A 26,225-nucleotide genomic window follows, 5' to 3' on the forward strand; every position below is an offset into this window, starting at 1 on the left:
GTGCTAAACTGATATTCTATACTTTGTCCCCTTTGTGATTCCTTAATGATATGGCCTTTGAATTCTTCAAGAATGAGATCCCGTCTATTTGTACCATACTTTAAGAGCCAAATGATCCAACATATTGGTCATTTTATTACAATCATTTAGTACATGATAACACAGTTGCCTAGGGTAAGTCAAGCCATAACATGTATCCTTTTTAAATGAGTTAGTATTAACTATTTACATTTAGTTTTTGCAAGAAAAAGATCTTTGAAACCATTGAGTAAATCCTTCATTACTTTTGTCAAGAGTTTTAATTTCAAGTCCTTTACTACATTTGTACATACATTCAGTAATAGCTTTCATTTATGACTTGTGTGAATACGTTAACTTTGTTTCTCAAATGTTGTCTTTCTTTCCTTTTCTGTTCTAGGAAACTTTATTTGTGGAAAGGGTGAAATAGAAGACTGTGCCAACCCACAGATCACCGCCCCTATTTTCTCAGCAGTCCGGGGTTACTTTGAGGGCAAAAATGAAGCAGAAGCAACTGCAGGCATAATACAGCCCAGTATCTTCAGCGTAAGGATTTGTTTTGCAACTTTAGGCCACACCAATTTAATTTCTTGGTTAACGGATTCGCCGCTTCATTTTTTTCCGATTTGCAAATAAAAATAAAAATTAAGAATCAACTGCAAAATGCTTATATTTTGCCCTGAACAGTTGAAAACAGTCCTTTTCTTACTACTTGTTACAGTCATTCCGTCTTTCAATGCAGTGGTATCATTAAAAGTTCAAAATTCATTGTTTAAATTTTGAACCAGGCTCAACCAGCCTGGTGTGTTGACTTCATGACTCCTATCGTACCATTTTGGGCCATAATAGGATGACTAGGCCTGTTTTTATTTTTATTTTTTTCGCCCGCCCGCTCCATTATTTTTCTAGAAAAATCCGTTAACCAAGAAATTAAATTGGTGTGGCCTTATAAATTTTACATTGTACAGGGCTTCACTGCAAAATCATGATTGTATTTGATAACATCTGCTGTGATGCAATGTATTCTGTAGCAACTGAAGCTTGAAAGAAGAGGGCCTGCATGGGGGTTTTCGCTGCCGATTACGAATTACGTTAAAGTCTCAGAGCTGATTATGACTTTATGCTTTACAGCTAATGTACTATTACAAATTACGTTGATTTTTTGGAAGGCTGCCTACGGATTCTGAAGACTAAAAAGGCCTGATTACACCTTACGAAAAAGGGCATGCAGGCCCCCTAGAAAGAACATTGTTTTCTGTTATTTGCTAAGTTAAGTTTTCTTCTTGTGTGGTCTCCCTGAATGGAAGTGTACTACCTGTCATGGTAAAACAAATAGATAAAGACTTAGTACTGTTTTAAATAATTTTTTGCAGTGGACTTACAGAACGGATAAGGCTGAAATTGCTGCGGGAAAATGCAGGGACTTCTACGAATTTTGCGTGCCTGTTCCGAGGGACTTCATGGAGAAAGGAATCCCAGCTCCCACTGAAGATAATGTAAGCAAGCTCCTTGTTTGAGGTAGACTTTCTTGTAGACTGTCCTGCTTGAATGTGAGACATACAAGCACACACACACACGCATGCACGCACACACACACACACACACACATACACACACACACACACACACACACACACACAAACACACAAACACAGACAATATCAACATAATTGTATTTTTCACAATCTATCTTGGGTTCACCACCTTCCAAGTTTCATGTTTGCCTATTAAAGGGAATGATGCCTATCTTTCCATACTTCCAAGGTTTACATCAAGAAAGGAGCAACCCTGCAGACGTTCGTGACAAGGAAGATGGGTTTCAGACACGCAGAAACGTATGCAGCAGCAATCGAGAGGGTACGCACTAGCATCGATTTGGAGGGACTTGGATATGACCAGGTAAGAAGTTTGTAAATAATATTTGCCTCTGCATGGGTACTGTCTTCAGTCTTGAAACTCCAGTTAATCTTATTTAGATGATGAAATAACCAATAAGCATCAGCAAAGAATGGGATAGCCAATCAGCACGTAGGAGGAATGATTGGGATAGGTAATTGACACGATAGCCAATCAACACTACTGATAATGAATTGGATGGCCAATCAGCACCAAGGAGAGATAAAGAGACACTCCCATGTTAGCCAATCATTGCCAAAGAAGGATTAATGATAACCAATCAGCACAGTTGGAGGCTTTAAGAGATAGCCAATCAGCACCAAGGAAAGGTATAATGGCATGACCAAATACGTGATGGTTTATGTTTCAGAGTGTCCATGTTTACTATGGGTATGGTGGCCTTGCTGAAGCCGGTGATTTTGGAGTGTTGTTTGCTGGTTTTGCCATGCCCCCATGGGGCGATGGACTCGCCAACGAAGCTCCCACATTCCCCGATGACTGTCCAAATGATAACTGCTTCCTCCCAACAACTATCGGAGAACATGATGGTCTGATTGAACACAAGATTGATGCTAGTAAGTTTCTTCTGACTTGTTTCAATGTAGTTTTCTAACTTTTCAAACCATCAAACAGTAGATTTTTTTCTTGGCAGCTTCTAAAAATCTGTTTGCTTTCCTTTTATTTGTTTCCTCTGAATTAACTACGTATCTTACTTAGTTTAAAAATGATTGCGGGTCACGAGCAGTTGCTAAAGTTGAGTCTTGTTTCTTCAGACAGAGCTGTGTTATTTTGTTTTCCAGAAAACTGGGTTTGTTACAAGAAGAATGTTACCGACTGCACATCCTGGGGTTCTGAGGAAGGGATGTACGATGTCGTCAGGAAGTACTTTTCCGGCAGCAACACAGCAGGACTGAAGGCAGAGGTCATCAGCCCTGCCATCACCGCTGTATGTATGACTATGTAACACTACTGCTTAGGCATTGTACGTACCAAAGAACCAGCCAGTAGGCTTCTACTCTGGAACACTGACACTAAGAGAAGGATTGGACGTCCAAACATAACACTTAGGAAACCTATAGAAACTGAAACAGGCTTGGAGGGCCTGGAACTTATTTCAGCAATGAATGACAAGCAGTTCTGGAGATCAAACTTTGAATGAATGATGATGATGATGACTGCTTGGGCGCAGATTAGATTTAAATTTAAACAAAATACATGTTTAAGTAACCGGTGCAATGGCCAAGTGGGTAGAGTGCTCGCCTTGTATTTGGTAGGTTGTGAGCTTTAAAAATGGTACATGCTGCTTTCTCTGCATAGCACTCCGCATTTGGGAAAGAATATGGGAGGTCAACACACACCACTACCAGTGGACGCACCCCTGCTGTTAGTGTTTTCATTGCTGTGTGTGGCCCGGACAATTGAAACGTAGATGGGTGCTGCCCTACGTGTCACTTGATACAGAAATTAAGGAGGGGCATGTTTGTTGGGCTGATACTTTGGGTAATACAGCTGTATGTTGCCTGTGTATAACCAATCCTCTTCATTTTCATTTTTTTGGGTTTCCTGCAGTATATAACATATACAAACGAGACTGATATGGATTCAACCTGCAACGATATGCTGGAACTCTGCATTCCCCTGCCGAGGGAGTACCAGAAGAAAGAACCACCAGCACCAACAGATGATCGGGTGGGTATTGTGTAAAAATGACTTCTTCATGCTTTTCAGATAGATGTGATGATGCAACAGTCAATCGTTAAGTTGAATTTCTTTCCTTAGTCTTCTCCAGGACCTTGCATCTTTGTTCTCAATTACAAAGCTACAGTAACTATAATATAATTATAATTCATTTATTACTGGGGTAAGTTTGGAATAGTCCACTTTTGCGTGGGAGGGAGATAGACTGAAATATGCTGTATTTGCTCCCAAGCAAATGTCGGTCTTTGTAGTCTTTACAACCTATTCTTTTCTTTGTGATATAGCTTTACATCAAGAAGAGGAAAGGTGGCCTACAGACACTTGTGACCAAGAAGAAGGGATTGAAGACCATAGACGCCATCAATGATTCCTTCAATCAGACACGCGAGGGCCTGGATTCACACGGGCTCAACTATGACTCGGTTAGATCATTCATCAACAAAATCTTCTTCTTCTTATGAACCTTTTCAAGCAAGAACAAGCAGAACACCAAAAAGCAGTTACTCAAGCAACTGGATATGATTTTGGAAATGGTCCGAAACGTCTGACTGTTTCCAAAATCATATCCAGTTGCTTGAGTAACTGTTTTTTTGGCATATCATATAACCTGGATGTCTAACCTTCATTGACATAACAAGCAGAACAGTTTATTACATTTAGATTATCACTTTATTATGCAAAAGTCTTGGACTCTCCATCAATTTAGCAAGCAGGTACTGACTTCCATGTTTTATTCTTCTGGTTTTCTCTTCTTTGAGCTGTACATAGTCTTTGGTGTGGCACTTGGTTACATTTTATTTGAGAGTGTCAGAAAATCTTCAAGCCTTTGAAACTACTTGAACCATGATTCGCTGAAATTTAAATAGAGATATCAATATGGCGGCAGACACAACAATTAACCTCATAAAATGCTCTATATCCTACAGAGTGTAGATTTGTGGTACAGCTATACTAAGCTACCAGAAGACAGGGACTACCAGGTGTTCTTTACCGGATATGCTGATCCTGACTGGACTGACGGAGTTGGCAAGGGGCTGACAGCTTTCCCGGAGGACTGTCCAGGCGAAAACTGCTACGTACCCGAAGTTATTGGAGACTATCAAACGCACAAGTTCACTGCCAGTTAGTCAAAATCCCTGCTCCTTCTAAGCTCAGGAATTACCTAATGGCAAAAAATATCCAACATATACAACAATCTATAATATTGTAATGATATTTTCTCTTTTATTGAAAATACATGTAGTATTACAATAGGAATGCTCATTGATGTGTTTGACACAGTAGTATAGATGGTCAAAAATCACACAAAGAAAAAGAAATGAAAAAGAAAGAAATTAACTAGTATACATACAGAGAAATACAAAATAGGGATGTGAGGGTGGAATGGCTTACCAGAATTCATGTTACAGATGGTACATTGTACATGAGAATGATAGCCTGGTTACCAGACCCATTGTGGCTCCCAAGTCCTACATCCTCTCCACATTTTGTGGAGGATGTAGGACTCGGGATCATAGGTCTGATAACCAGGCTAGAGAATGATGTAGCTTTGCTAATACACCTGTAAGAAGGAGACATTAGCACTAAGTGACGTTTTATGTATAGTGAAAAGTCATTGTGTTTTCTACATTTTCAGAGAACTGGGTGTGTTATCAGAGTAAGGTGTACAACTGTGGCCATCCTGAACTGGATCCGTACACTTTCCGCGCCGTCAGGAGTTACTTCGAAGGGAACAACGAAGCAGGAATAACAGCTGAAATCATCCTGCCTGGAATCACCACTGTAAGTTTATTATGTTTACCGAAGGAAAACATTTTGTTTTTGCTCAGTTTCTTCCTTTTCTTCTTCTCCAAACAGTGGCCTCTGACCTGACCAATAACATGGTTTGTTGACATCTGTCACCATGGTGACTGGTGTTGGGTTACATAATATTGCAATTTCATGGTCTGCTCTGTTCCTGTCACCATAAACTAGTAGTACATGTATGTGAATGTGTTTGAGTAAGAATTAACAGAGCAGACCATGTCCGAAGGTAAACATTATGCATTTGCTTTGCAAATGTTACTTCTCTAGTGTTACAAACTTTCTTTGTTTGTTTATGAGGAATGTCAATTTAGTAAGCAGCAAACATGCACTCCGTCTTCTTTCTCCAGAGTCCTCCAAACAAACCAAAGATGGATCCCTGGATGGTCAAATAGAATTATAATGTAAATCTTTTTGACTTCATTGTAAAGTGCAGATCTAAGTACATGTACCAAATACCAAAATCATTATGATAGAAAAGTGTATGAATTTGTGTGTTTGTTATACTGTCAGCTTTTTGAGAATTAAGTTCTCTGAACCATTTTCCATTGCTATTCTCAATGTTCAGTACATAGCAAGGACATCACAAGCTGACAGGGCTGCTGGGATCTGCCACGATGTCTTTGAATTCTGTGTCCCCTTCCCGAGGAAACTGCAGGACGGAGTGCCTCCTGCACCCAACAGTAGAAAGGTGGGGTGTGTTGCTTTGTACGTCAGGATACGACAGATTCATTGCATTTCCATGGTTTTATTCTATGGTTAGTAGCTAAGGGTACAAAGCGTGTATGCTCAATGCAGTCCAGATGGCAAAGAGGTGGAATCTCAGATGTCAGGTCCTGTTGGTGGCTTGCTTCTGAATGTGCATGTTCTATACTCCTACAATGAGTAGGGGGTGTTAGCTTATTCTTACTTCGTGTGACAGGGTGTTGTAGAATGTAGTTACTGTATAATGTTAGACATACTCTCTCATACCATTGTTTTTTCTTTCTTTTTTTTTTAAACATGCCGTTTGTACCTGCAATTATCCCTCGGGCATGTATTTGCAATAAACTTTCATTATGTAACTCTCAAGACTGAACATAACTCTCTTCACAATAGAAGGGTATCATATTTTTGTTTGTCCCATGTCTTACAATTTTCCATTGAAGAAAAGCAACCCTAAACACAAAAAACAAGAGGAATGGAATTCCAGAAATTTCATGGATGCATTGTGCACTAAGTCTTAGATATTTAGAGTTTGTTAAAAGACATCTTCTGACCAATTTATATATCGTTTGTCTTGCTCCATGGTTAAATTTAAGACAATAAGTAATTAGATAGTAGAAGTGTTGATACAGATATAACTAAGTATAGATAAGTCAGATCATGAATGCAAATGTGTGTAATGTTCTTGGTAAAAGATATGACAAAAAATATTATTGTTTTCTTTGTAGGTTTACATAAAGAGTGATGAAAGCCTGCAAGCCTATGTCAGGAGAGTGTCAGCCTTCCCGACCCAAGAAAGAATCAATAAGAATCTAGCAGCAGTTCGTAAGAGCCTGGACAAAACTAGTCTTCCACATGATCAGGTAGGATGAAAATTATTTTGTACAGTCACAACTTATAATTAATTCAGCACTCTTTGCAAGGCATATTAGCAACTGGCCAAATTGGACAGCCAACCTTTGTCTTGTGATCATCAAATAAGATGATTGTCTATAAATTCAGTAGTCAAAGGAGACTTAAGTTGGAAAGCTGACACAGGATACAGGAAGGTTTAACTTACAAATGTTATAATGGCATAGTCGCAATGAGCAAAATTTTGTACTGAATGTAGCTGGACTGTATTATGCTTTTTGTTACCATTACAAACTTTAAGATAAGTAGATTGTTAAATAATTTTGTACAGATATGAATGCAAACAATTTGATTTGCAACTGCCAAAAATTAGACTGTACATGTCGAAACATGAAGAAGGCCCATAATTGATTTTACTCAATTCAAACATCACCTGAAGCTTAACATTGTTCTTTAGGACACCTCACTGTATACTATATACTTAGCTTAAGATGGAATAATTCTGTGATTTTTTTTTCTTTACTACCCCCACCCTCCCCACACAATGCAGACAGCCAACGTGTTCTACAACTTTGCTGGGCCAGTGGAAGACAGAGATAACCAGGTCTTCTTCACCGGCTACCCCAAGGCTCCGTGGGGAGATGGACTGGCAACTGTAGTGGAGGAGTTCCCCCCCAACTGCCCCAACAAGAACTGCTTCCTCCCAGAAATAGTCGGCACTTATGGACCCTTCTTGGAGCACAAGTTTGAAGCTGGTCAGTCCATGTTCAGATTTGTGTGCAATGATCAGTGGAACATTAATATATATATATTTCAGACTTAAGCATCAAAGAATCTCAAAGATAATCGATTTTATTTTTTCTTACAACTTACAGTTTCTATAACTTTCAACTTTTTTTTCAATCAAGAAATTACAACCTATAATATTGGTACTCCTGTCAGAAAATACATCTCTCTCTTTCTCTCTAACATCTGTTGTTCCCCGTGTTCCGAGGGATAGACATGCTTGCACACTGATGCTGGGGCTTGATGGTAGCTCGCAATTTGTCTCTGTCCTAGGCCTGTGGTTCTTGGGCACAGTAAATGTCTTATTTTCTCACTCAAATCAAAACAGCTAGCTAACGTCAATTGCTATTTTCTATATTTCACAATTTTCTTGGCTTAGTCTTCTTAAGCAACCATATGGACCTATTGAAATGATTTTGATTTATGTTCTACATGTACCTGGACTAATTTGTTATTGTAGAGAACTGGGTTTGTGTAAAGAGGCATGTGATCCACTGTGGTGAGCCTGAGCTCTCTCCATCCATGTACAAGTCCATCAGGAGGTACTTCCAAGGTAGCAACGATGCAGGCAAGAAGGCAGATGTCATCGTTCCTGGGATCACTACTGTGAGTGGGCCTATAAATGTCTCAAGACAGTATATTTATCTTGTACTGCTCACTTCATTGCAGTTATGGCACTTTTTTAGACATGTGTGCTATGATGTTGTTGTTGTAGTTGTGTAAATGGCACCAGAATGCAAATTGGTTTTAAATGAGGAAACGATCTTATGAAGACAGTATTATACTAATTTCTTATCGTATATTGCACATCTTATGACACTTTTTTTCTAAATGGTGCTTTCAAATTGATAATTGTCACTAAATAATTCTTTTTGCCTGTTACATTGTACCAATTAGTACATTGCCAACACTACTGAGATGGAGAAAGCTGGACAACTCTGCAGAGATATGTACGAGTTCTGTGTGCCTCTGCCAGAAGACTTCACAAAAGAGACAATTCCTTCTCCAACTGAGCAAGGGGTACCTATTGAACTTTTTCATTCCACAAGAATTCTAACTTTACCGAAAACTGTGAATTTGGAAGGCACTAGGAATGTAATTCCCTTTGAAGTCAGTCTTGTTGTATAACCAGTAAATTTTTCACATTTCTGTCATAACTTTATGCTCTGATTTATTTTAATGTTGATTATTACTATTGTAAATATTTTTTTAAAGTTTGTGAGTTGAGGTATTTTTCTTGTACCTTTGTCTTTGTTTTTTTAATACATTTTGTATTTTGGCTAGCATAAGTCAAGGAGCTACATTATGATAATACTGTACTTAGTATTGTGTAGTTTACCAGCATAGTTTATGAAATCTTGTACTTAAAGATTAATTCAGCACATGATAGCCATTCCTAATCTTGTTATCACCAGGTTTATATAAAGAAGGGAGGAAGCCTACAGACGTTTGTGACATCTCGGATAGGATACAGAACCCAGGAAGCAATCAAAGAAGGTCTGAAGGATGTACGCAAAAGGCTGGATAGGGAACAGCTTGGCTATGATCAGGTAAGGGAAATCAGTTAAGACTAAGAGTACTTGCATCTTGTGTTATTGTTTTCCATTGTTTTGAGTATCTGTAAGACAAAATGTCAACTTAAATCACTATAGATGCATCACCATTCATGCATTGATTCCTGTTGCAAAAAAATGATACCGTTTAATGCTACTTGTCTTCTTTCATGTATTATATATTTGAATCCACTCACTGCATTCACTTATTGTGTAATCTCAACAATTGTGTGATGATGTAATCATATAAATTTACATCTTAACAAAGTTGCAATCTATGTACACCAAAAGACTTTCGGTACGTATATATGTAAAAATGTCTTTACTGAACTGTTACAGCTACAATATAACACCTCTTTATGATACCATCCAGACTGTTGATGTAGTTTACACCTACGCTGGACCATCTGAATCCCACGACTACCAGATCTTCTTCGTTGGGTATGCCAAGGCTCCTTGGGGAAACGGACACGGAGATACACCAACGACCTTCCCAGACACCTGTCCCAGCGACACCTGTTATCTCCCAGAGATACTTGCAGAGGAAAACGGGTTTGCTGAACACAAGTTTAACGCTGGTTAGTCAGATCTATTTCAGTGTGAAGAGGGATAGTTGTAGCTTTCCTATGTCATTTGGATCTGGAGTTTGACTGCAGTAATATGTTTGCTGAACACAAGTTTAACGCTGGTTAGTTACTCTGTTTCAGTGTGAAGAAGGATACTAGTACTTGTTACTGATATCTGTTTCTAGCTTTCCAGTGTCATTTGGATATGGGCTTTGACTGCAGCTTTTGGAAAATGTTGTCTAGTGGACTTCTGGGTTGATGGACTTATTTTGTCAATTTGTCAAGATTCAGTTAATGTTACGACTGTGAAGGTAAGCCATCCAGGTAATAAGATATGCCAAAAAAACAGCTACTCAAGCAACTGGAATGATTTTGGAAATGGTTAGACGTTTTGGGTAGCATCCACTACCTTTTTTCGGGCTGCTTTTGTCAGTGACAGTATAGAACTTGTGCAGAAATGCAGGTTTATAAGCAAGAATTATAAGCTTGATATGCAAATAGGTGAAGACAATTTCAGTTAATGTTGTGACCAATTGTTTCCTGAAATTATTTCAGAACAATGGGCTTGCGTGCAGAGGAATGTGACAGACTGTGGGAACCCTCAGTTCACTCCAGATATGGCCGTACCCATCAGGGGGTACTTCAGTGGCGAGAACGATGCTGAGCTGACAGCAGATGTAATTTTCCCTGGTGTCAGTTCGGTGAGTACAGGAAGGACAAAACAGTTGGAAGCAAAAAAACTTTAATGCGGAAATTTAATGCTATTGTTAGTTATATTGTTATATTTGTCATAAATTCGTGCATGATAATTATATCCTTGGCCTAAAGCTATACAGGTCATGATCTACTAGTATAACATCTTAACATCTACACAATGTCAAATGATTATGACGGATGATCATACATGTAACATCTGTGTCCATAATATCACCAGGGTCCATAATATCGCCACCTTGAAAAACAGTGTGCTTAAAGATATTTTTACTGCAACATACTTTTGGTATGCACTCCTTCACACATCAAATGTACATACCTAGGGTATGTTGCAGTAAAAATATCTTTAAGCACACTATTTCTCAAGGTGGCGATATTATGGACCTTGGTGATATTATTGACACAGATGTTAGATATTGTGATATTTTGGATATATTTTTTGGCCCAAAATACCATCAGACGACTTAATTTCTTTTCTGCCTATTCCCGCAGCTCATATGTCTGACAACGAAGGCTGAGAAAGCTGCTGGTATCTGCAAAGATGTGTTTGAGTTCTGTGTGCCTCTGCCGAAGTCATTCTTGGAAGGAGATGCTCCACCAGCTCCAACTGGAGAAAGGGTGGGTACCAGCTGTGTTTTCTTTTTGATGACACCCGTAGAACAAAATTTCTCTTCAAAGTTTCGCCAGAATGTAGCTGTGGTGTAGAAATTAGTCAAAGGCTGTTTGAAAATGTAAGAATATCCCAATACCATTACCACTGTTTCACACCATCAAACAATCACCATCAGTACAATTCTAAAGGCCAGGTTGGTGCTTTGTCTTGATTAAAACTATGCCAAGGTACATTGTGTAAACACCATGCTAACACTACCATCCCTGTCCCTGGTGCTGAATGACATTCACACTAACACTGCCATCCCTGTCCCTTGGTGCTGAATGACATTCACACTAACACTGCCATCCCTGTCCCTGGTACTGAATGACATTCACACTAACACTACCATCCCTGTCCCTGGTGCTGAATGACATTCACACGGACACTACCATCCCTGTCCCTGGTACTGAATGATATTCACACTAACACTGCCATCCCTGTCCCTGGTACTGAATGACATTCACACTAACACTACCATCCCTGTCCCTGGTGCTGAATGACATTCACACTGACACTACCATCCCTGTCCCTGGTACTGAATGACATTCACACTAACACTGCCATCCCTGTCCCTGGTACTGAATGACATTCACACTAACACTGCCATCCCTGTCCCTGGTGCTAAATGACATTCACACTGACACTACTACACCATCCCTATCCCTGGTGCTGAATGACATTCATACTAACACTGCCATCCTGTTCTTGGTACTGAATAAATATGTTCATGCGATATATTTACTGACAATGTAACAGTAAAGCACACAAACTGACCATGCTAATTCTGCTTTATTGTGGCCAGGTTTACATCAAGAAGGGTCATCTGGAGGCTTACACCAAGAGAATCACAGGGTACAGGACCCAGAAGGCCATCGGAAAAGCTCTGAAGAAAGTACGCAAGAGCCTGGACAAATACAACATGGACTATGATCAGGTATGGGAGACTTTATGAACATGTAAAAACATATTATGATAGTCATTTTGCATGGCTTTGTTGCATCACATTTTACATTAATATTGCAAATACTCACAATAATGTTTGCAATAATAATTGCATTATATTACAGACTGTTGATGTGGTGTACACTTATGGCGGACCAAATGAGAATAAGAGATATGAAGTGTTCTACGCTGGGTATGCCAAGGCGCCTTGGGGAAATGGCCGGAGACAGACAGTTGTGGACATGCCCTCTACATGCCCAAGCGACTCCTGCTTTGTCCCAGAAACCAAGGAAGCTCACAACATGATAGAACACACATTTGATGTTGGTTAGTCACTTTTCACAAAAACTACAAAATTCAATTTCATTCTAGAAGGTAATAGCACTTACTATGTACAAATAGGTAAATATATCAAAGAATGTTTAGACCATAGAACAAGTAGTATATTAAGTTGATTCATCTAATAATAGTCTTGTACGCAGGTCAATTCTTTTGTACCCATGTGTTTGTCTGTATGTCTAGTTATAGACATTACAAAAGTTGCTGTACTTTTGTTTTTCAATAAAGTTTAAACCAAGAAGAACAGCTCAATGAGATGGTAGTCTATTTGCAAATCAAATTTTTAACCATCAGATCAGGTACGACCATTGAAAAAACATGTTTCAAGGGGAAGACGGGTTGTAGATAATTGCAATTTTTTTTATGTTTCAGAAAACTGGGTGTGTGTGAAGAGGAATGTAATCCACTGTGGTCCTCCAGAACTTTCCCCGTCTATCTTTGAGGGTATCAGAGAGTACCTCAGTGGTGGCAACGAGGCAGGGAAGAAAACAGATGCATTCATGCACCCTGGTGTCAAAACTGTAAGACTTATCACAACTGAGATATGATTACAGTAAATTAGCATTATGTTGAATGTCACAATCATTTGATTGTGCCAAACTAGTTAAGTTCCCATTTAATTACGCAGTCTTAGTCACCTCTATAAATTATAAATGGAGGTTTTGTTTTCAGTGTGTCTGTGTTTTTGGAGTCAATCATTCTGTATGCTCGTCACAGATTATAATGGTAATGAAGTCATTGTTCCTTATGTTTTCCTAGCTAAGAATAATAAGAATAATATACAAAAAGGAACAAAATTATCAACAGAATGTTTGACATGAATGACTTGTCCAGAGCTAAGCTTATGTGACTTTTATTCATTCTGACAATCATTTTCCAGAAAACAGCAAAGACAGGGAGTAAAGCAGCCGCTGGTTTCGAGTGCCACGATACGTTTGAGTTCTGTGTACCTCTGCCTGAAGAGTTCAACGACCTGCCTGCTCCCACTGTAGGAGGGGTAAGACACTTTGTTATCTTCTCTTACTAATACAAACTGTCCAGATTTTTAAGAGTCTAAAGAAGAAAAAGTATGATACCAGAGAATAATTGTACTGTTGCCAACATTTTTTTACAATTCAGTAATATGAAGTAGCACACACTTGTACTCTTCATTGTATCTTGATAATCATTTTATTGCCATTTTTTAAAGAATTCAAAGTTTTTGAAATTCAATGTTTGACTTACAACTTGCTTCCTTTCTTTGTCTTGTGAGCAGGTTTATCTGAAGACAGGAGCCAAGCTGCATACCTACGTGACAAAGAGGATTGGTTACGAATCCCAGACAGCGATTGACTCAGCTCTGCACCATGTTAAGGACTGTCTCCACAGACATGCTGGCGAATTTGATGAGGTAGTCTAGACTTCCATCTATTTTACATAATTTAAATCAGATGCTTTCTGATGGTGTTGAAGTCCCTGTTACAGAAGACTGTCAGGAACTACTGTACTAGTCTTTCTTTCTTCGTGTAAAGTGCCTTTCCGAACGGCATACCTAGATCGGTGACATGGCAGGGTTCAAACCTGGGACCTCTTGGTTCTGAGTCAAATGCTCTGCCATTACCTCACTGTACCAATAACTTTTATAAAGTCTGGCTAAAAAGTATATTTTCCATGAGTATTATTCTGCACCTTCAATAGGTTAAACAAACAGTACAACATCAAAAGAAAATAAGCTTTTTAAGAACTGATAAAGCAGCAATCTCATGGCTTGTATGCATGTATCAATGGCATATGGTTGACTAATATGCTATAAATACTGTCTTTTCCCTTCTTTTGTGCAGACTGTTGATGTTGTCTACTCGTTTGCTGGCCCTGCTGAAGCCCACGACTACAAGACGTTCTATGTCGGGTACGCCAAGGCACCGTGGGGCGATGGACTGGGAAACGGAGTCATGGCCACACCGACTGACTGCCCGAGTGATACCTGCTTCCTACCCGAAATCATGGCAGAACACAACAACATGTTTGAGCACAAGTTTGGCAGTGGTTAGTATTTGTTGTTTTGGTTATTAATGTCTAGTTTAATTTGAAAATAAACAAAATCTAAATCATGCGTTTGTATATTATTACAATGTTTAGTATTTCTTTTGGGGAAGGCCCGGGAAAAACTACTAAGGTTTCAGGCCTCCCCAGCATATTTGTCCATTTTTTAATAATATTTTTGTTGTATATATGATTGTGCAAATAAAAAAGCACTATATCATAATTTGTTCCTTGTAAACTGGGTGCATTACAGGCTAGATTAAAATGATGATAATTATACTCATTTGTTAATTCTTGATGTTAACATTCAACTGCTTGACTTTGTGTAACAGCATTGACTTTACCATATCTTTCCCACAAATACTTGGTCAATGATGTGGTCAGGGATTGATATTGCATGTCACTGTACTAAATGATATCAGTGCTAGAATAGATAAAAAAATTACTGAGATAATGATATATATTACACAGTACATGACTTGCATTTTGTTTTTCAGAAAACTGGGTTTGTGTGAAGAGAGTCATTGAAGACTGCAGCAAGCCTGACTTCTCAACCTCAAACTTCAAGTACATCAGAAAATACTTCAGTGGCAACAATGCAGCAAGACTGGTCATTGAACTGATTATACTTCCTGGAGTCACTACTGTAAGTTGCAAAAAACAATCAATTTTTGTCTGTGGTCACATTACATTGTGCATCCAAGTCCCAAATTATCATAATTTTGTAGAATATACAGTGACAAATACAAGTAGTACCAATAAGTAAAAGGCATTTTGTAGGTTTCATAGTAAAATGTTGAACTTTTTTACAACACATGCATTACATTACTTTATCAGGATAATTGATGACCAATCACTTATAAAATCTTGAGAGAATTACAGTTACAGATACGTGACCTTATTCACACTAGACTTTATATGGAGAGCTTGTAGGTTATACAGTTCTATTTTAATTCTGTATTTTGATATTAGATAGTGATATTAGATTGTGATATTTTTTGTTCCTTGTGTGCATTTCACAGTACATCAGGAAGACATCACAGGCTGACATTGCTGCTGGTATCTGTAAGGATGTGTATGAGTTCTGTGTGCCTGTACCCAGAGACTTGAAGGGAGAACCTCCAGCTCCTACAGATGATGAGGTAAGTTAGTAATCTTTTCTCCCCAGTGTTGTTGCCTCTGTAAAAATTTTTAATTTACAGCTCTTGGTGGCAAATGTGTAGATGTTGGAAAATTCACACCAAACCGTAGTGTGTTTTTGGCACACATTTACTTAAATAGACAGATTAGACTAAGGCTTGGTGGCCGTCACTCCACAATCAGGGAAGTTGTGTAAAGTGCCTTTCAAAAGAGCACTACATCGGGGCATAGTGTCAAACCCAGAACCTATTGGTTCCGAGTCCAACACTGTAACCATTGCACCACTGACGCTACCTTGACTTTTGCCTTTTAAAGTAGCAGATACTATTATTAGACAGTTTTTATTAATATTGTACTTTGAGACAAGCTAAGATATTTTTATTGGATCCATGTTAAATTCTGTGCTTGTCATTTCTCTGAAATCTACATTTTTTGCCATATAGAAAGACAGTCGCATCTGAAACAAATGCAAGGTTGTTTTTTTTTTCTTCTGCTAGTCTACCAGGTTTAACCATTATCAAATTTGCAACTTTATGTTCAGGTTTACATAAAGAAGGGAGCCACTCTGCAGACATATGTCACAAGGACACAGGACAGGAGAACCCAGACTGCTATCAACAGTGCTCTTAGCAAAGTACGGGAGGATCTGAACACACATGACCTGCACTATGATCAGGTGGGAAACTTGCAATAAGACTTACCATGTGCAGTTATCATGTATTTTTTAGTACTTTGTCAACTAAAACAAGTGTCCATAGGCGACAATTCTCCGTGAAGTTTTATACTTTTAAGATTCAGAACAGTATAGTGTATGTAAACAGTGTGTGATCACTAAAAACTGGTAACAACGTTGTAAAAGTTGTCGATGTACTAATACCATGTATTTTTTAGTAGTTTGTCAACTTAAAAAAATACATGTATCTCAGAGTCAGAGACGATTATCACATATTAGAGAGGACATTGTATTCATCATTGCAGTCCATTTCTGTAGGGTGATACACATATAGATTATTCTTTGTGTCTGGTTGTTGTGTGAATATGAATTGATCAGTTAAACAATCTGTTTTACTGTTAGTTGGAAAGTTATCCTGGACAAATAATCGTAAGTTTTTATCCTTGCAACCTCCTTTCTCCCAAACCATTTCAGACTGTAGATGTGGTGTACTCCTACCATGGACCCAGTGAGGACCACGACTATCAGGTGTTCTTTGCGGGCTATGCCAAGGCACCTTGGGGTAACGGACTGGGGAAGGACATTGTGACCTTCCCTGATGACTGTGCAACAAACAACAACTGCTTCCTGCCAGAAACTCTCAGTGAAGAGGATGGCTTCATCGAGCACAAGTTTGATGCTGGTCAGTCAAGTTGAATGTCTTTCTTGCTCTGTATCCCAAATATTGTTCCTAGGTATAGTTGTTTTATTAAAGTGATGCCATAACCAACGCATTTTACTAGTTTTATTATACATTGTACACTTACATAAATTGTAGTTGTAATTCATAATTTTTAACCTTCAGTAATAATTGTTATAAGTCCATGATAATGTATGTATGTACTGTTACCATAATTCAGTCTTAGGACTGCAAGTGTGACATCTATGAGTGGAACTTCAAATAAACCATTCTTATTATGCTGAATGAGAAAGTTGACATAGGTACCTGGGTACCATCCTCTGTAGTTACCGCTAAATGTCCTTTTTCATTTACAATGGTTTGCGAACCAAAAGGTCAGGGCCGACAACAAACACAGAGGATGGTACTCAGTACTTTGTTGATCCTTGCAGTATTACAAATTGATTCATGATGTTTTCGAAACAATTCACATGTTTCACAAGTTGTTTCTCTTCATGTGCCTGTTTTTACATTCCAGAAAACTGGGTTTGTGAGCAGAAGGATATAACTGACTGTAGATTCCCCGACCTCGACCCCTCCTTCTTCTCCCCCATCAGAAACTACTTCAAGGGTGAAAATGAAGCAGGACTTAAGGCAGAAATCATTCTCCCTGGAATCACCAGCGTAAGTATTGGGCGTAATTATTAGCCATGATGATTATTGTTGATCAAGTATTTTACAGAATCTGATGTGTTAGGATTTTGCAAGAATTGCCAGTACAATTTTTTACAATTTTGAACAATGGTAAGTGTGGCGTCGGGTGGTGTAGTGGTTAGAACAATCGACTGTGAACCGGGAGACCCGGGTTCGATTCCGAGTCGTACCCGGTACATGTCTGAACATGCGCCCCGACGTTGTGCCCTTGGGAAAGGCACTTTACACGAATTTCCTCACTCCACCCAGGTGTGAATGGGTACCTAACTTTGGTTGGGGAAAGTCGTATTGAGGTCACCTTGTGGCGCCGAATGGCAGCCGCACAGACCCTTGCGACTGTGTCTATCCTTTGTATTATTTGAATGTTGTAATTGTTGTGATTTGTATTGATTATTATGTGATACCCTGCATCATTCAGCCGTAAGGCTGCGACTGCATGGGTACTGTTTGGACAATAAGTATCAGCAGTGAGAAAAGGCCTGTTACCACAAAAACTAGCACATTTAGATATGCTTGGATCATGGGTTCTACAATGAAGTGCTACTAAGTAAACATAGATGTAAAAACAATGATTGAAATCCATAATTTTTACTGTCTTTTCTTATGTTTACTGGATTTCAGTTGACATACAATGGCAGCTGCCCTGTCCGCTTTGAGTTCTGTGTTCCACTGCCGAAGGACAAGCAGGAAGGAGAACCTCCTGCACCAAAGGAAGAGGGGGTAAGTTTTTGAATACTCACAGTTGACACCTATATATTCTAATACATTGTACATACAATATACCAAAAAGCAGTTACTCAAGCAACTGGATATAATTTTGGAAACGTTTTGACGTTTTCAAAATAATATCCAGTTGCTTGAGTAACTGCTTTTTGGCATATCGTATTACCTGGATGTCTAACCTTCATCGACGCATTGTACAATAACATGTCTTTTCTAAATGTAGCTTATTCCAGTACAATGTAATAACTTTTTCTATTCTCTAAAGATTATTTTAACTTCTTAGATGGTAAAAATGATCCCATTGCATTATACTAGAGAGTAATTATATACATTATACATGTTTGGGGGTGGGGGTGGCTCACAACATAGTTTCACAATGATGACTGAAAATGGCTGCGTCCTTGTACTGTTCCGTTCAGGTCATTATCAAGAAGGGAGCCAGTCTCCAGGCATATGTGACCAGGAGGACAGGATTCAGGGACCAGGATGCCATCAGTGAAGCACTGCACTCTGTCAGGACCAGGCTGGACAGAAATGGGCTTGAGTATGATCAGGTAGGAAAGGTATATGTGTAATGTGATGATGTTAAATTTTCAACAAATGTGATCTTCACCAATGAAGATTTGCAATGGCCAAGATAGATTGCTTGGTCTTCAGGTTGACCAGGGGTCAAGAGTTCAAATCCTGGCTTTTGTTGCATACTCAACTTGCATGTTACTGGTAAGAGTAACTCTTTACAGCCCTTTGTACGGGATGTTAAACCAATTAAGGGTTCCTTCCTCAAGCAATTGGAATTAATTTTGGAAACAGTCAGAAATTTCAAGTAGCATCCACTACCTTTCGTCAGTGACACTGGAGAGCTGTCCGAAAAGCAGGTTTTACAAGTACAAACTTTCTGACAGTTTCCAAAATCATATCCAGTTGCTTGAATTACTGTTTTGGGGGGTAACTATCTTATTACTGATTATCTGATGTCTAACCCTCACTGACCTTACAGACCGTTGATGTGGTGTACACCTACGCTGGGCCTACTGAGTACCAGGAGCACCAGGTGTTCTTTGCTGGGTATGCCAAGGCTCCCTGGGGAGATGGTCTGGGCAAGGGGGTGGTCGACTACCCGTCCGACTGTCCTAGTGACACCTGCTACCTGCCTGAAACTGTTGGGGAGAAGGAAGGCTTTGTGGAGCACAAGTTTGAAGCTGGTTAGTGCTGAATTATTTGTCATTTGCTCAGTACTACAGATTTGACTGTTACATGTATGTCATAGTAGTCAGGGGTGCTCTAACGTTATATTATCATATTAGTATGATGCTGAACTTTATTCCAACACAAACGGTACACAAGCATCAAATTTTCAACGACCATCATTGCCTTCATCAGGATAAGTAAAGACCAATCACTTCTGAATGTAATCCACAAGAAATTTGATTTGTGTTGAAATAAAGTTCGGCATCGTACTATGATTACTACCAACACAGATGAACTTCCATGAAAATTTGAGAAAGTTAGGATTTTTTTTCCTTATTTTACATGATTGTAATCTGTCCTGGAATATTTGCTACTGTCCTTACATTTCTTTGTATCAAATAGGCTATTAGTAAGTGGATGTGATTTGTGTTTCAGAAAACTGGGTCTGTGTTCAGGAGGATGTGAGGATGTGTGGACATCCTCAGCCATCCATGGCTACCTTCAGAGCTGTCAGGGGATACTTCAGCGGCAACAACAGTGCAAAAATGACGGCTACCATTGTCTTCCCTGGAATGACTTCAGTAAGTTCTGCTATATTCACCTTTTCCCAAGTAATGACTTACAGAATTAGCATCTCCATTAGATGCAGATTAAATAGGAGTAAAACATCATCACCAATAGTATTTACATGATGGCTAGTTCAGCACCAAGGACAGCCATGTTGTAACTTACATTTCGTGGTACAGTGAAATTTCGCTGTGTCTGTGACAGTAGTGTAACACAAAGGAAAACAGAACATACTTTGCAAACATTCAGTAAAATGTAAAAACCAATGCTCAGTCAAAACTACTAATGAATTGTTAGTTTTTGACCATTAGCACACAATGGTAATGGATAAGGCAGCAGGAAGAAGGTTTAATCTTAAGACAGCAGTTTTGAACTCTTCATGACATTGTATATTTTACTCTATAATGTGTGTAATCTAAGATGTTATTTACTTCACTTCATCATATCTGCAGGTCACATTGTCACCGACCGTGTTGCGTGACCGAGCCATTGGAATCTGCAACGATGTGTTCGAGTTCTGCGTCCCTCTTCCCAAGGACTGGCCCCAGGACGAGCCACCTACTCCTACTGATGACAAGGTCAATATTGCTTCTGTCAAGTTTTAGCATATTGTCCTTCTTAACAGATTGTATTTGAGAAAAGTTGTTATGCTGTGCATTTAATGTCTTTCTTTCTTGTATTATTCACACATAAATGATATTCCAAGCAATGCCACATTGCTTTATATTACAGCTAAGAAAGTTTTGGTTTAAAAGAAAGTGATTGGCAATTAAAATCTGTGTTTAGTGATACATCATTTTTTTTTCTTTTTGTAAGCAGGTGCACGTTAAGAAGGGAGCGTCCATGCAGGCGTATGTGACCAGGAGGGTTGGCTTCAAGACACAGACTGCCATCAATGAAGCTCTGGAGAGTGTCCGGCACAGCTTGGAAAGGCATGGGCTACAGTATGACCAGGTAACATTACTTATATCTGTACTTCCTTAAGTTTTTCAACTGATTTTATAATTAATGCATGTATGTTGTCTGAAGCCTACCATATTTAGGTAGTCTCAACACACATTTTGGTTGCATTCCAAAGTGGTAATTTAACAAAATTTTCGATGAATATTTGAATGCAAAACACAATGATAGAAAGACCTACAGGGTTACTACATGTTTATTCTTGCAAGCTTGTATTCATCTTTGCCCAAGTAGAACCAGCATCTCAAATGAATGCAGATTTGATTTGAGCACAATGTCATCACGATTAAAAGGAGATAACAAGTTCAGCACCAAGGACAGCCCTGTCATCTTAAATTGTTTGAGAACAATCTTTAATAATGGTTAGATTAACAAAACAAGATCTTTTAACTGCACATTATGTCATATATATTTATATGGTGATACATTCAGCACCATGGACAGGTCTGTCAACTCTTCTTTAATCCTGTTTGAGTCATTTCAGAATGCTTGCTTTTTCAGAGTGTTGATGTGGTCTACGATTACAACGGGCCAACTGAAAACCAGGGCTATGGAGTCTTCTTTGTAGGATATGCCAAGGCACCATGGGGCAACGGCTTTGGGGAGGGGGTGGTTGACTGGCCGTCTACCTGTCCCAGTGACACATGCTTCCTGCCGGAGGTAGTCAGCGAAAATGAAGGATTCATTGAGCACAAGTTTGCCATCGGTAGGTGAATGTGTAATTCTTTATTGTGTTGCTGTGTATTGAGCAAAGGTCAACCAACACAACACACACCTTCATGTATCAGTGGCTGGTATGTGCTGGTCATATCACACTGTAAGATTTTTCAAACATAAAAGACTGCATCTTTAAAGCAACTAAAAGAAGAGGTGTGTTCTTTCTTTTGCAGTGTTCTTTGAACCTATCATGTACATCGATAATTTCATGACTTGTACATTCCTCCCTATAAGAAAATACAGTTTTGTTAAGATTCAATATATGTTGAAATTCCTGGACCCTTTTGTGAAATCGTAACTGTTTTTCCAGAAAACTGGGTTTGTGAGCAGAGGCATGTCATAGAGTGTGGTCACCCACTGCTCATGCCATCCATGCACAGGGGTATCAGGAGATACTTCAGTGGCAACAATGAGGCTAAAGCAACAGCAGAGACCATAGTACCAGGTCCCACCAGTGTAAGCATTACTGTTACATTTGCATGATAGATTTACTGACTTTGGACAGTGCAGGATCGATTATCTTAACATTTTTTTTGCTCTTACAATGTCATGTATTTTGTAGAATATTCTTAATATGCTTGCGTATACTCTGAGAAAATTGTTTGCCTTCAAACATTTAATACCAACCAAAAGTGCAAAGCCATCAGATACTTACAAGTTGATCTTCAGTACAGTTACTCAATCTAGATATGGCTCAGACTCAAGAGTCTCTAAAATGGTTAGAACTCAAACTGTAATGCAAGGTTTGAAATCATTTACTCTGTGAATCATTAACTAGCTAAGGTTTGCTCACTTTATTTCAGTACATAGCAAAGACCAGCACTTATGAAGCAGACATTGGTATCTGCAATGATGTGTTTGAGTTCTGTGTACCAGTTCCTCCCAGTTTGAACGATGGAGAACCACCTGCACCCACTGAAGATGGAGTAAGTCTGAGTTTTTTTAACACTTTGTAATTAACGATTTCTACAGATAACCCAGTGAAATACTGTTTCAATGCAGAAGGTTTTTTGTGGTGTTTCATAGTTGAAACAAAATGCTATTATAGTAGTGTAACAGTACTACATGTAGTGTATACAAAATTGCTGTATCATGAATTCACGGTGGAGAGGTTACAATAACTGCAAACACTGCAGGAAACAAAACCACAGCAAACATTTTAGGTTTACAATAACTACCTCTTGATAAAACATAGAAATGTAGTTTCTTGAGTTTAAGATGATAAATTCTGAATTAATTGCCTAATTTACCTAATGCCTATCTTACCATCATGTTACTTCCGTTGTCACCCTGCCAGGTTGTGTTGAAGAAGGGATCTACCCTGCACACCTATGTAACCAGGAGGACTGGGTACTGGAGCCGGAAAATGATCGATGAAGCACAGACTAGTGTGAGGAACAGCTTGAACGCGCGTGGACTTGACTTTGATCAGGTAAGGAAGCTCAGGAATGTTAAGTGTTTTTATCGTACTCAATTAGAATATGTTCATTCAAAGCTCTTCCCAAGAATAGACATTCAAAGATTTTTTTTGAAAAAAATGAAGCACTTCCCCCAGCTGCCTAACCCCATACCCAAAACACATTTGGAGCCAAATGGCTACCTTAGCATGCTAAAAGGTTTAAGCACACAAGAGTAGGCCTGTTTTACACATATTTTAAGTATATACAAAATGTATGACGTAGATTTATATTGTCTCTTTATTCAAGCTGCAACAACAATACACAGTAGAGCTTTAGAATGTAACTGCAGAATGTATTGAAAGGAGAATTAAGAGTTCACTTTTCGCTCTTCATGCCCTGTAGACTGTTGACGTACTATACAACTTCCACGGTGCAACTGAGATTAACGCCTACCAAGTCAACTTCATCGGCTTTGCCAAGGCTCCCTGGGGAAACGGGCTCAGGACGGAGGTGAAAGACCACCCTGAGGACTGTCCCAGTGACACCTGCTTCCTGCCTGAAACTGTGTCAGAAAAGGACGGCTTCATCGAGCACAAGTTCACCGCAGGTTGTATTCTACTCTGTGTCTTTGCTCTCTTCAATTATTGAATTTAGATTAGAATTAATTAGGCTGTTACTGTGAGTGGCTCAAACCTTAGTCTGGTCTGTGGGTTGAAAAGTTACCAATCAGCTATAATGCTAATCCTTCCATTAATGTGGTAGGTCTTAATGAATAAACAAGATAAATAAAGTGATAATTTTGACATTACTGTGTATGTGAGTTACCACCTTACTGGAAGTCCAATAAATCTAAATACTGTAAACGGCCATGCATCTAACTCAAAATATTGCTTGTAATTTCAAGGTAATGCTATAACTTATTTTATGTCACTCACTAGTCAATGGTGCAGATTAACTGTTGATAGAAGTGCAATCCAAGAGTCTCCTGACTTCTGCTTTTTTAATGTCTTTTTCTTATCAGAAAACTGGGTGTGTGTGGAGAGGAATGTGATTGACTGTGGCCACCCGGAACTTTCCGCCTCCATGATTCACAGCATCATGCGCTACAAGATGGAGGCAGGGATTATGGACGTCACACTTGAACCTGCTCTCACTGCTGTTAGTATCATCAATCACACAGTTTAAACCTGTTTTCTGGGGGCACAATACTTTTCCATGCTAAACTTTATTTTTAAAAGAGAGTGATAAATTTATTGTGCTGTATTTTATCTCCCTGGCCAATAGGAACACATCTTCAATAAACTTTAACAATGGATTTATTGTAAAATGTCTGCTTCATAATCTAAGTACAAATTGTTATTTGTACTATAATACGTAATGAGAAATGATGGTGTATGTGAATTAGAGCTGGAACTGAACTTAGCCTAGCATAATGTATACATGACATTATTTGTCTTGAATGACGTCTTAATTTTCCTGTCACAGGTGATGTCGAAATCTGACAAGACTCATGGTTCCTGCAAGGACGTGTTTGAGTTCTGTGTGCCTCTGCCAAAGAAGTTCCAGGAGGCAGACCCACCTGCACCCACAGAGAAGGGGGTGGGTCTGGATTTTTACTCTCCAATTTCTGTTTTAGCATTCAGTCAATTGGTGGTGTTATAAGATGTTTTTATTTCCCTTGCATTGCATCTGAGGTGTAAGTTTAAGTGAGTGAGTGAGTGAGTGAGTGTGAGTGAGTGAATGTGTGTGAGAGTGAGTGAGTGAGTGAGTGAGTGAGTGAGAGTGAGAGTGAGTGAGTGAGCAATTCATACTGTGCATAAAGTTTATGGACCTCCTGATTTTGACAGTAACATTGCCAGTGTCTAATAGTATATGAACAAAAGACCCAAGCTGTCTTTGTCCTTGTACCTGTGCTCAGGTTATCCTGAGGAAGGGTGTGAACCTGCAGACATACGTGGTGAAGAGGACTGGTTACAGGACCCAGAAGGCCATCGATGGAGCACTCCACATTGTGCACGAGAGTCTGGAGGGATCGGAGTCAGAGTATGATCAGGTAGGATGATGCAGTATTCAAGCTTTTTGTAGTCCATATGAAATGCATGAATTACCTTGAACCTGTTGCATAAACTATGTTTAGTACTATAAAAGGCTACACTGTACCTCATACTATTATGCATTTACCATCTTTACATACGTAAGCCTAAAAAAATATTGCACCCATAGAAAAAAGTGGTGCACAGTGCCAAGTTTGGGTGCAATAAGGTGCACATGCACCCAGTATTTCGAGCCCTACTTATAATTTTTGCACATCTCCATTTAAATTATATGTAGAATAAGTAATACACTATGTAAACTAGCATGTTGTAGCTGCTTTTAATGACAATATTATCAGAGACCTGTAAAGTTTCTTAACCTAAATCATGTTTCTCCTCGACCCACAGACTGTTGACGTGGTCTACTCTTTCGCTGGGCCGATTGAAAACACAGACTACCAAGTGTTCTACGCTGGCTATGCCAAGGGATGGGCAAATGAAGAGTAGTAGAAGACATAAAATGTTACTTTTAGCAAAATGGCTCTTGATTACATAGTAATAGTTGCCAACTGGTGTGTTATGAGTAGTAGTAGTAAGTTTTGTTGTACAATTAGTTGCCAAAAGCAGTGACTACTATACTGAATGATTTTAAAGTCAATGTTGAAGGTAGTTAGATGAACTGCTCCAAATGAGACCTTGGTAGAAATGTGCAATTTGATTATTATAACATTTTCGTCATGATTATAATCAATTATGGACACAGAAGCAATGTTGTTATTGAATTTTTTGAGTACTCAAACATTTTAGTCTACATTGTCATTGTGATAAAATAGTGTTGAATTCAGTTATGTAACATTAGTAGTATTAGACCATAGATTGGTAAAATGTACAATTCAAATTTAC

General features: G+C 38.9%; 1 protein-coding gene across 1 annotated transcript in view; it reads left to right on the top strand.

The window, feature by feature from the left end:
- The window catches only part of LOC109484366, a 58,546-nt gene that overhangs the window by 14,379 nt on the left and 17,942 nt on the right, over positions 1 to 26,225 (top strand). The window contains exons 21-64 of the mRNA XM_019787618.1: positions 419 to 564; positions 1,392 to 1,514; positions 1,783 to 1,917; positions 2,285 to 2,489; positions 2,715 to 2,860; positions 3,484 to 3,603; positions 3,897 to 4,034; positions 4,539 to 4,734; positions 5,249 to 5,394; positions 5,984 to 6,106; positions 6,849 to 6,983; positions 7,523 to 7,727; positions 8,219 to 8,364; positions 8,656 to 8,778; positions 9,174 to 9,308; positions 9,685 to 9,889; positions 10,433 to 10,578; positions 11,084 to 11,209; positions 12,049 to 12,180; positions 12,314 to 12,515; positions 12,900 to 13,048; positions 13,408 to 13,524; positions 13,783 to 13,917; positions 14,348 to 14,552; positions 15,047 to 15,195; positions 15,572 to 15,691; positions 16,231 to 16,365; positions 16,837 to 17,044; positions 17,559 to 17,704; positions 18,356 to 18,454; positions 18,877 to 19,011; positions 19,455 to 19,659; positions 20,081 to 20,226; positions 20,665 to 20,790; positions 21,032 to 21,166; positions 21,674 to 21,878; positions 22,200 to 22,345; positions 22,693 to 22,815; positions 23,187 to 23,321; positions 23,692 to 23,896; positions 24,311 to 24,447; positions 24,775 to 24,888; positions 25,208 to 25,342; positions 25,731 to 25,814. Of these exons, the coding sequence (XP_019643177.1) occupies positions 419 to 564; positions 1,392 to 1,514; positions 1,783 to 1,917; positions 2,285 to 2,489; positions 2,715 to 2,860; positions 3,484 to 3,603; positions 3,897 to 4,034; positions 4,539 to 4,734; positions 5,249 to 5,394; positions 5,984 to 6,106; positions 6,849 to 6,983; positions 7,523 to 7,727; positions 8,219 to 8,364; positions 8,656 to 8,778; positions 9,174 to 9,308; positions 9,685 to 9,889; positions 10,433 to 10,578; positions 11,084 to 11,209; positions 12,049 to 12,180; positions 12,314 to 12,515; positions 12,900 to 13,048; positions 13,408 to 13,524; positions 13,783 to 13,917; positions 14,348 to 14,552; positions 15,047 to 15,195; positions 15,572 to 15,691; positions 16,231 to 16,365; positions 16,837 to 17,044; positions 17,559 to 17,704; positions 18,356 to 18,454; positions 18,877 to 19,011; positions 19,455 to 19,659; positions 20,081 to 20,226; positions 20,665 to 20,790; positions 21,032 to 21,166; positions 21,674 to 21,878; positions 22,200 to 22,345; positions 22,693 to 22,815; positions 23,187 to 23,321; positions 23,692 to 23,896; positions 24,311 to 24,447; positions 24,775 to 24,888; positions 25,208 to 25,342; positions 25,731 to 25,814 (6,527 nt within the window). The remainder of the gene's footprint in view (positions 1 to 418; positions 565 to 1,391; positions 1,515 to 1,782; positions 1,918 to 2,284; positions 2,490 to 2,714; positions 2,861 to 3,483; positions 3,604 to 3,896; positions 4,035 to 4,538; positions 4,735 to 5,248; positions 5,395 to 5,983; positions 6,107 to 6,848; positions 6,984 to 7,522; positions 7,728 to 8,218; positions 8,365 to 8,655; positions 8,779 to 9,173; positions 9,309 to 9,684; positions 9,890 to 10,432; positions 10,579 to 11,083; positions 11,210 to 12,048; positions 12,181 to 12,313; positions 12,516 to 12,899; positions 13,049 to 13,407; positions 13,525 to 13,782; positions 13,918 to 14,347; positions 14,553 to 15,046; positions 15,196 to 15,571; positions 15,692 to 16,230; positions 16,366 to 16,836; positions 17,045 to 17,558; positions 17,705 to 18,355; positions 18,455 to 18,876; positions 19,012 to 19,454; positions 19,660 to 20,080; positions 20,227 to 20,664; positions 20,791 to 21,031; positions 21,167 to 21,673; positions 21,879 to 22,199; positions 22,346 to 22,692; positions 22,816 to 23,186; positions 23,322 to 23,691; positions 23,897 to 24,310; positions 24,448 to 24,774; positions 24,889 to 25,207; positions 25,343 to 25,730; positions 25,815 to 26,225) is intronic.

Source organism: Branchiostoma belcheri, unplaced genomic scaffold, assembly GCF_001625305.1.
Source record: "Branchiostoma belcheri isolate BF01 breed outbred unplaced genomic scaffold, Haploidv18h27 scaffold7, whole genome shotgun sequence".
NCBI lineage: Eukaryota > Metazoa > Chordata > Leptocardii > Amphioxiformes > Branchiostomatidae > Branchiostoma > Branchiostoma belcheri.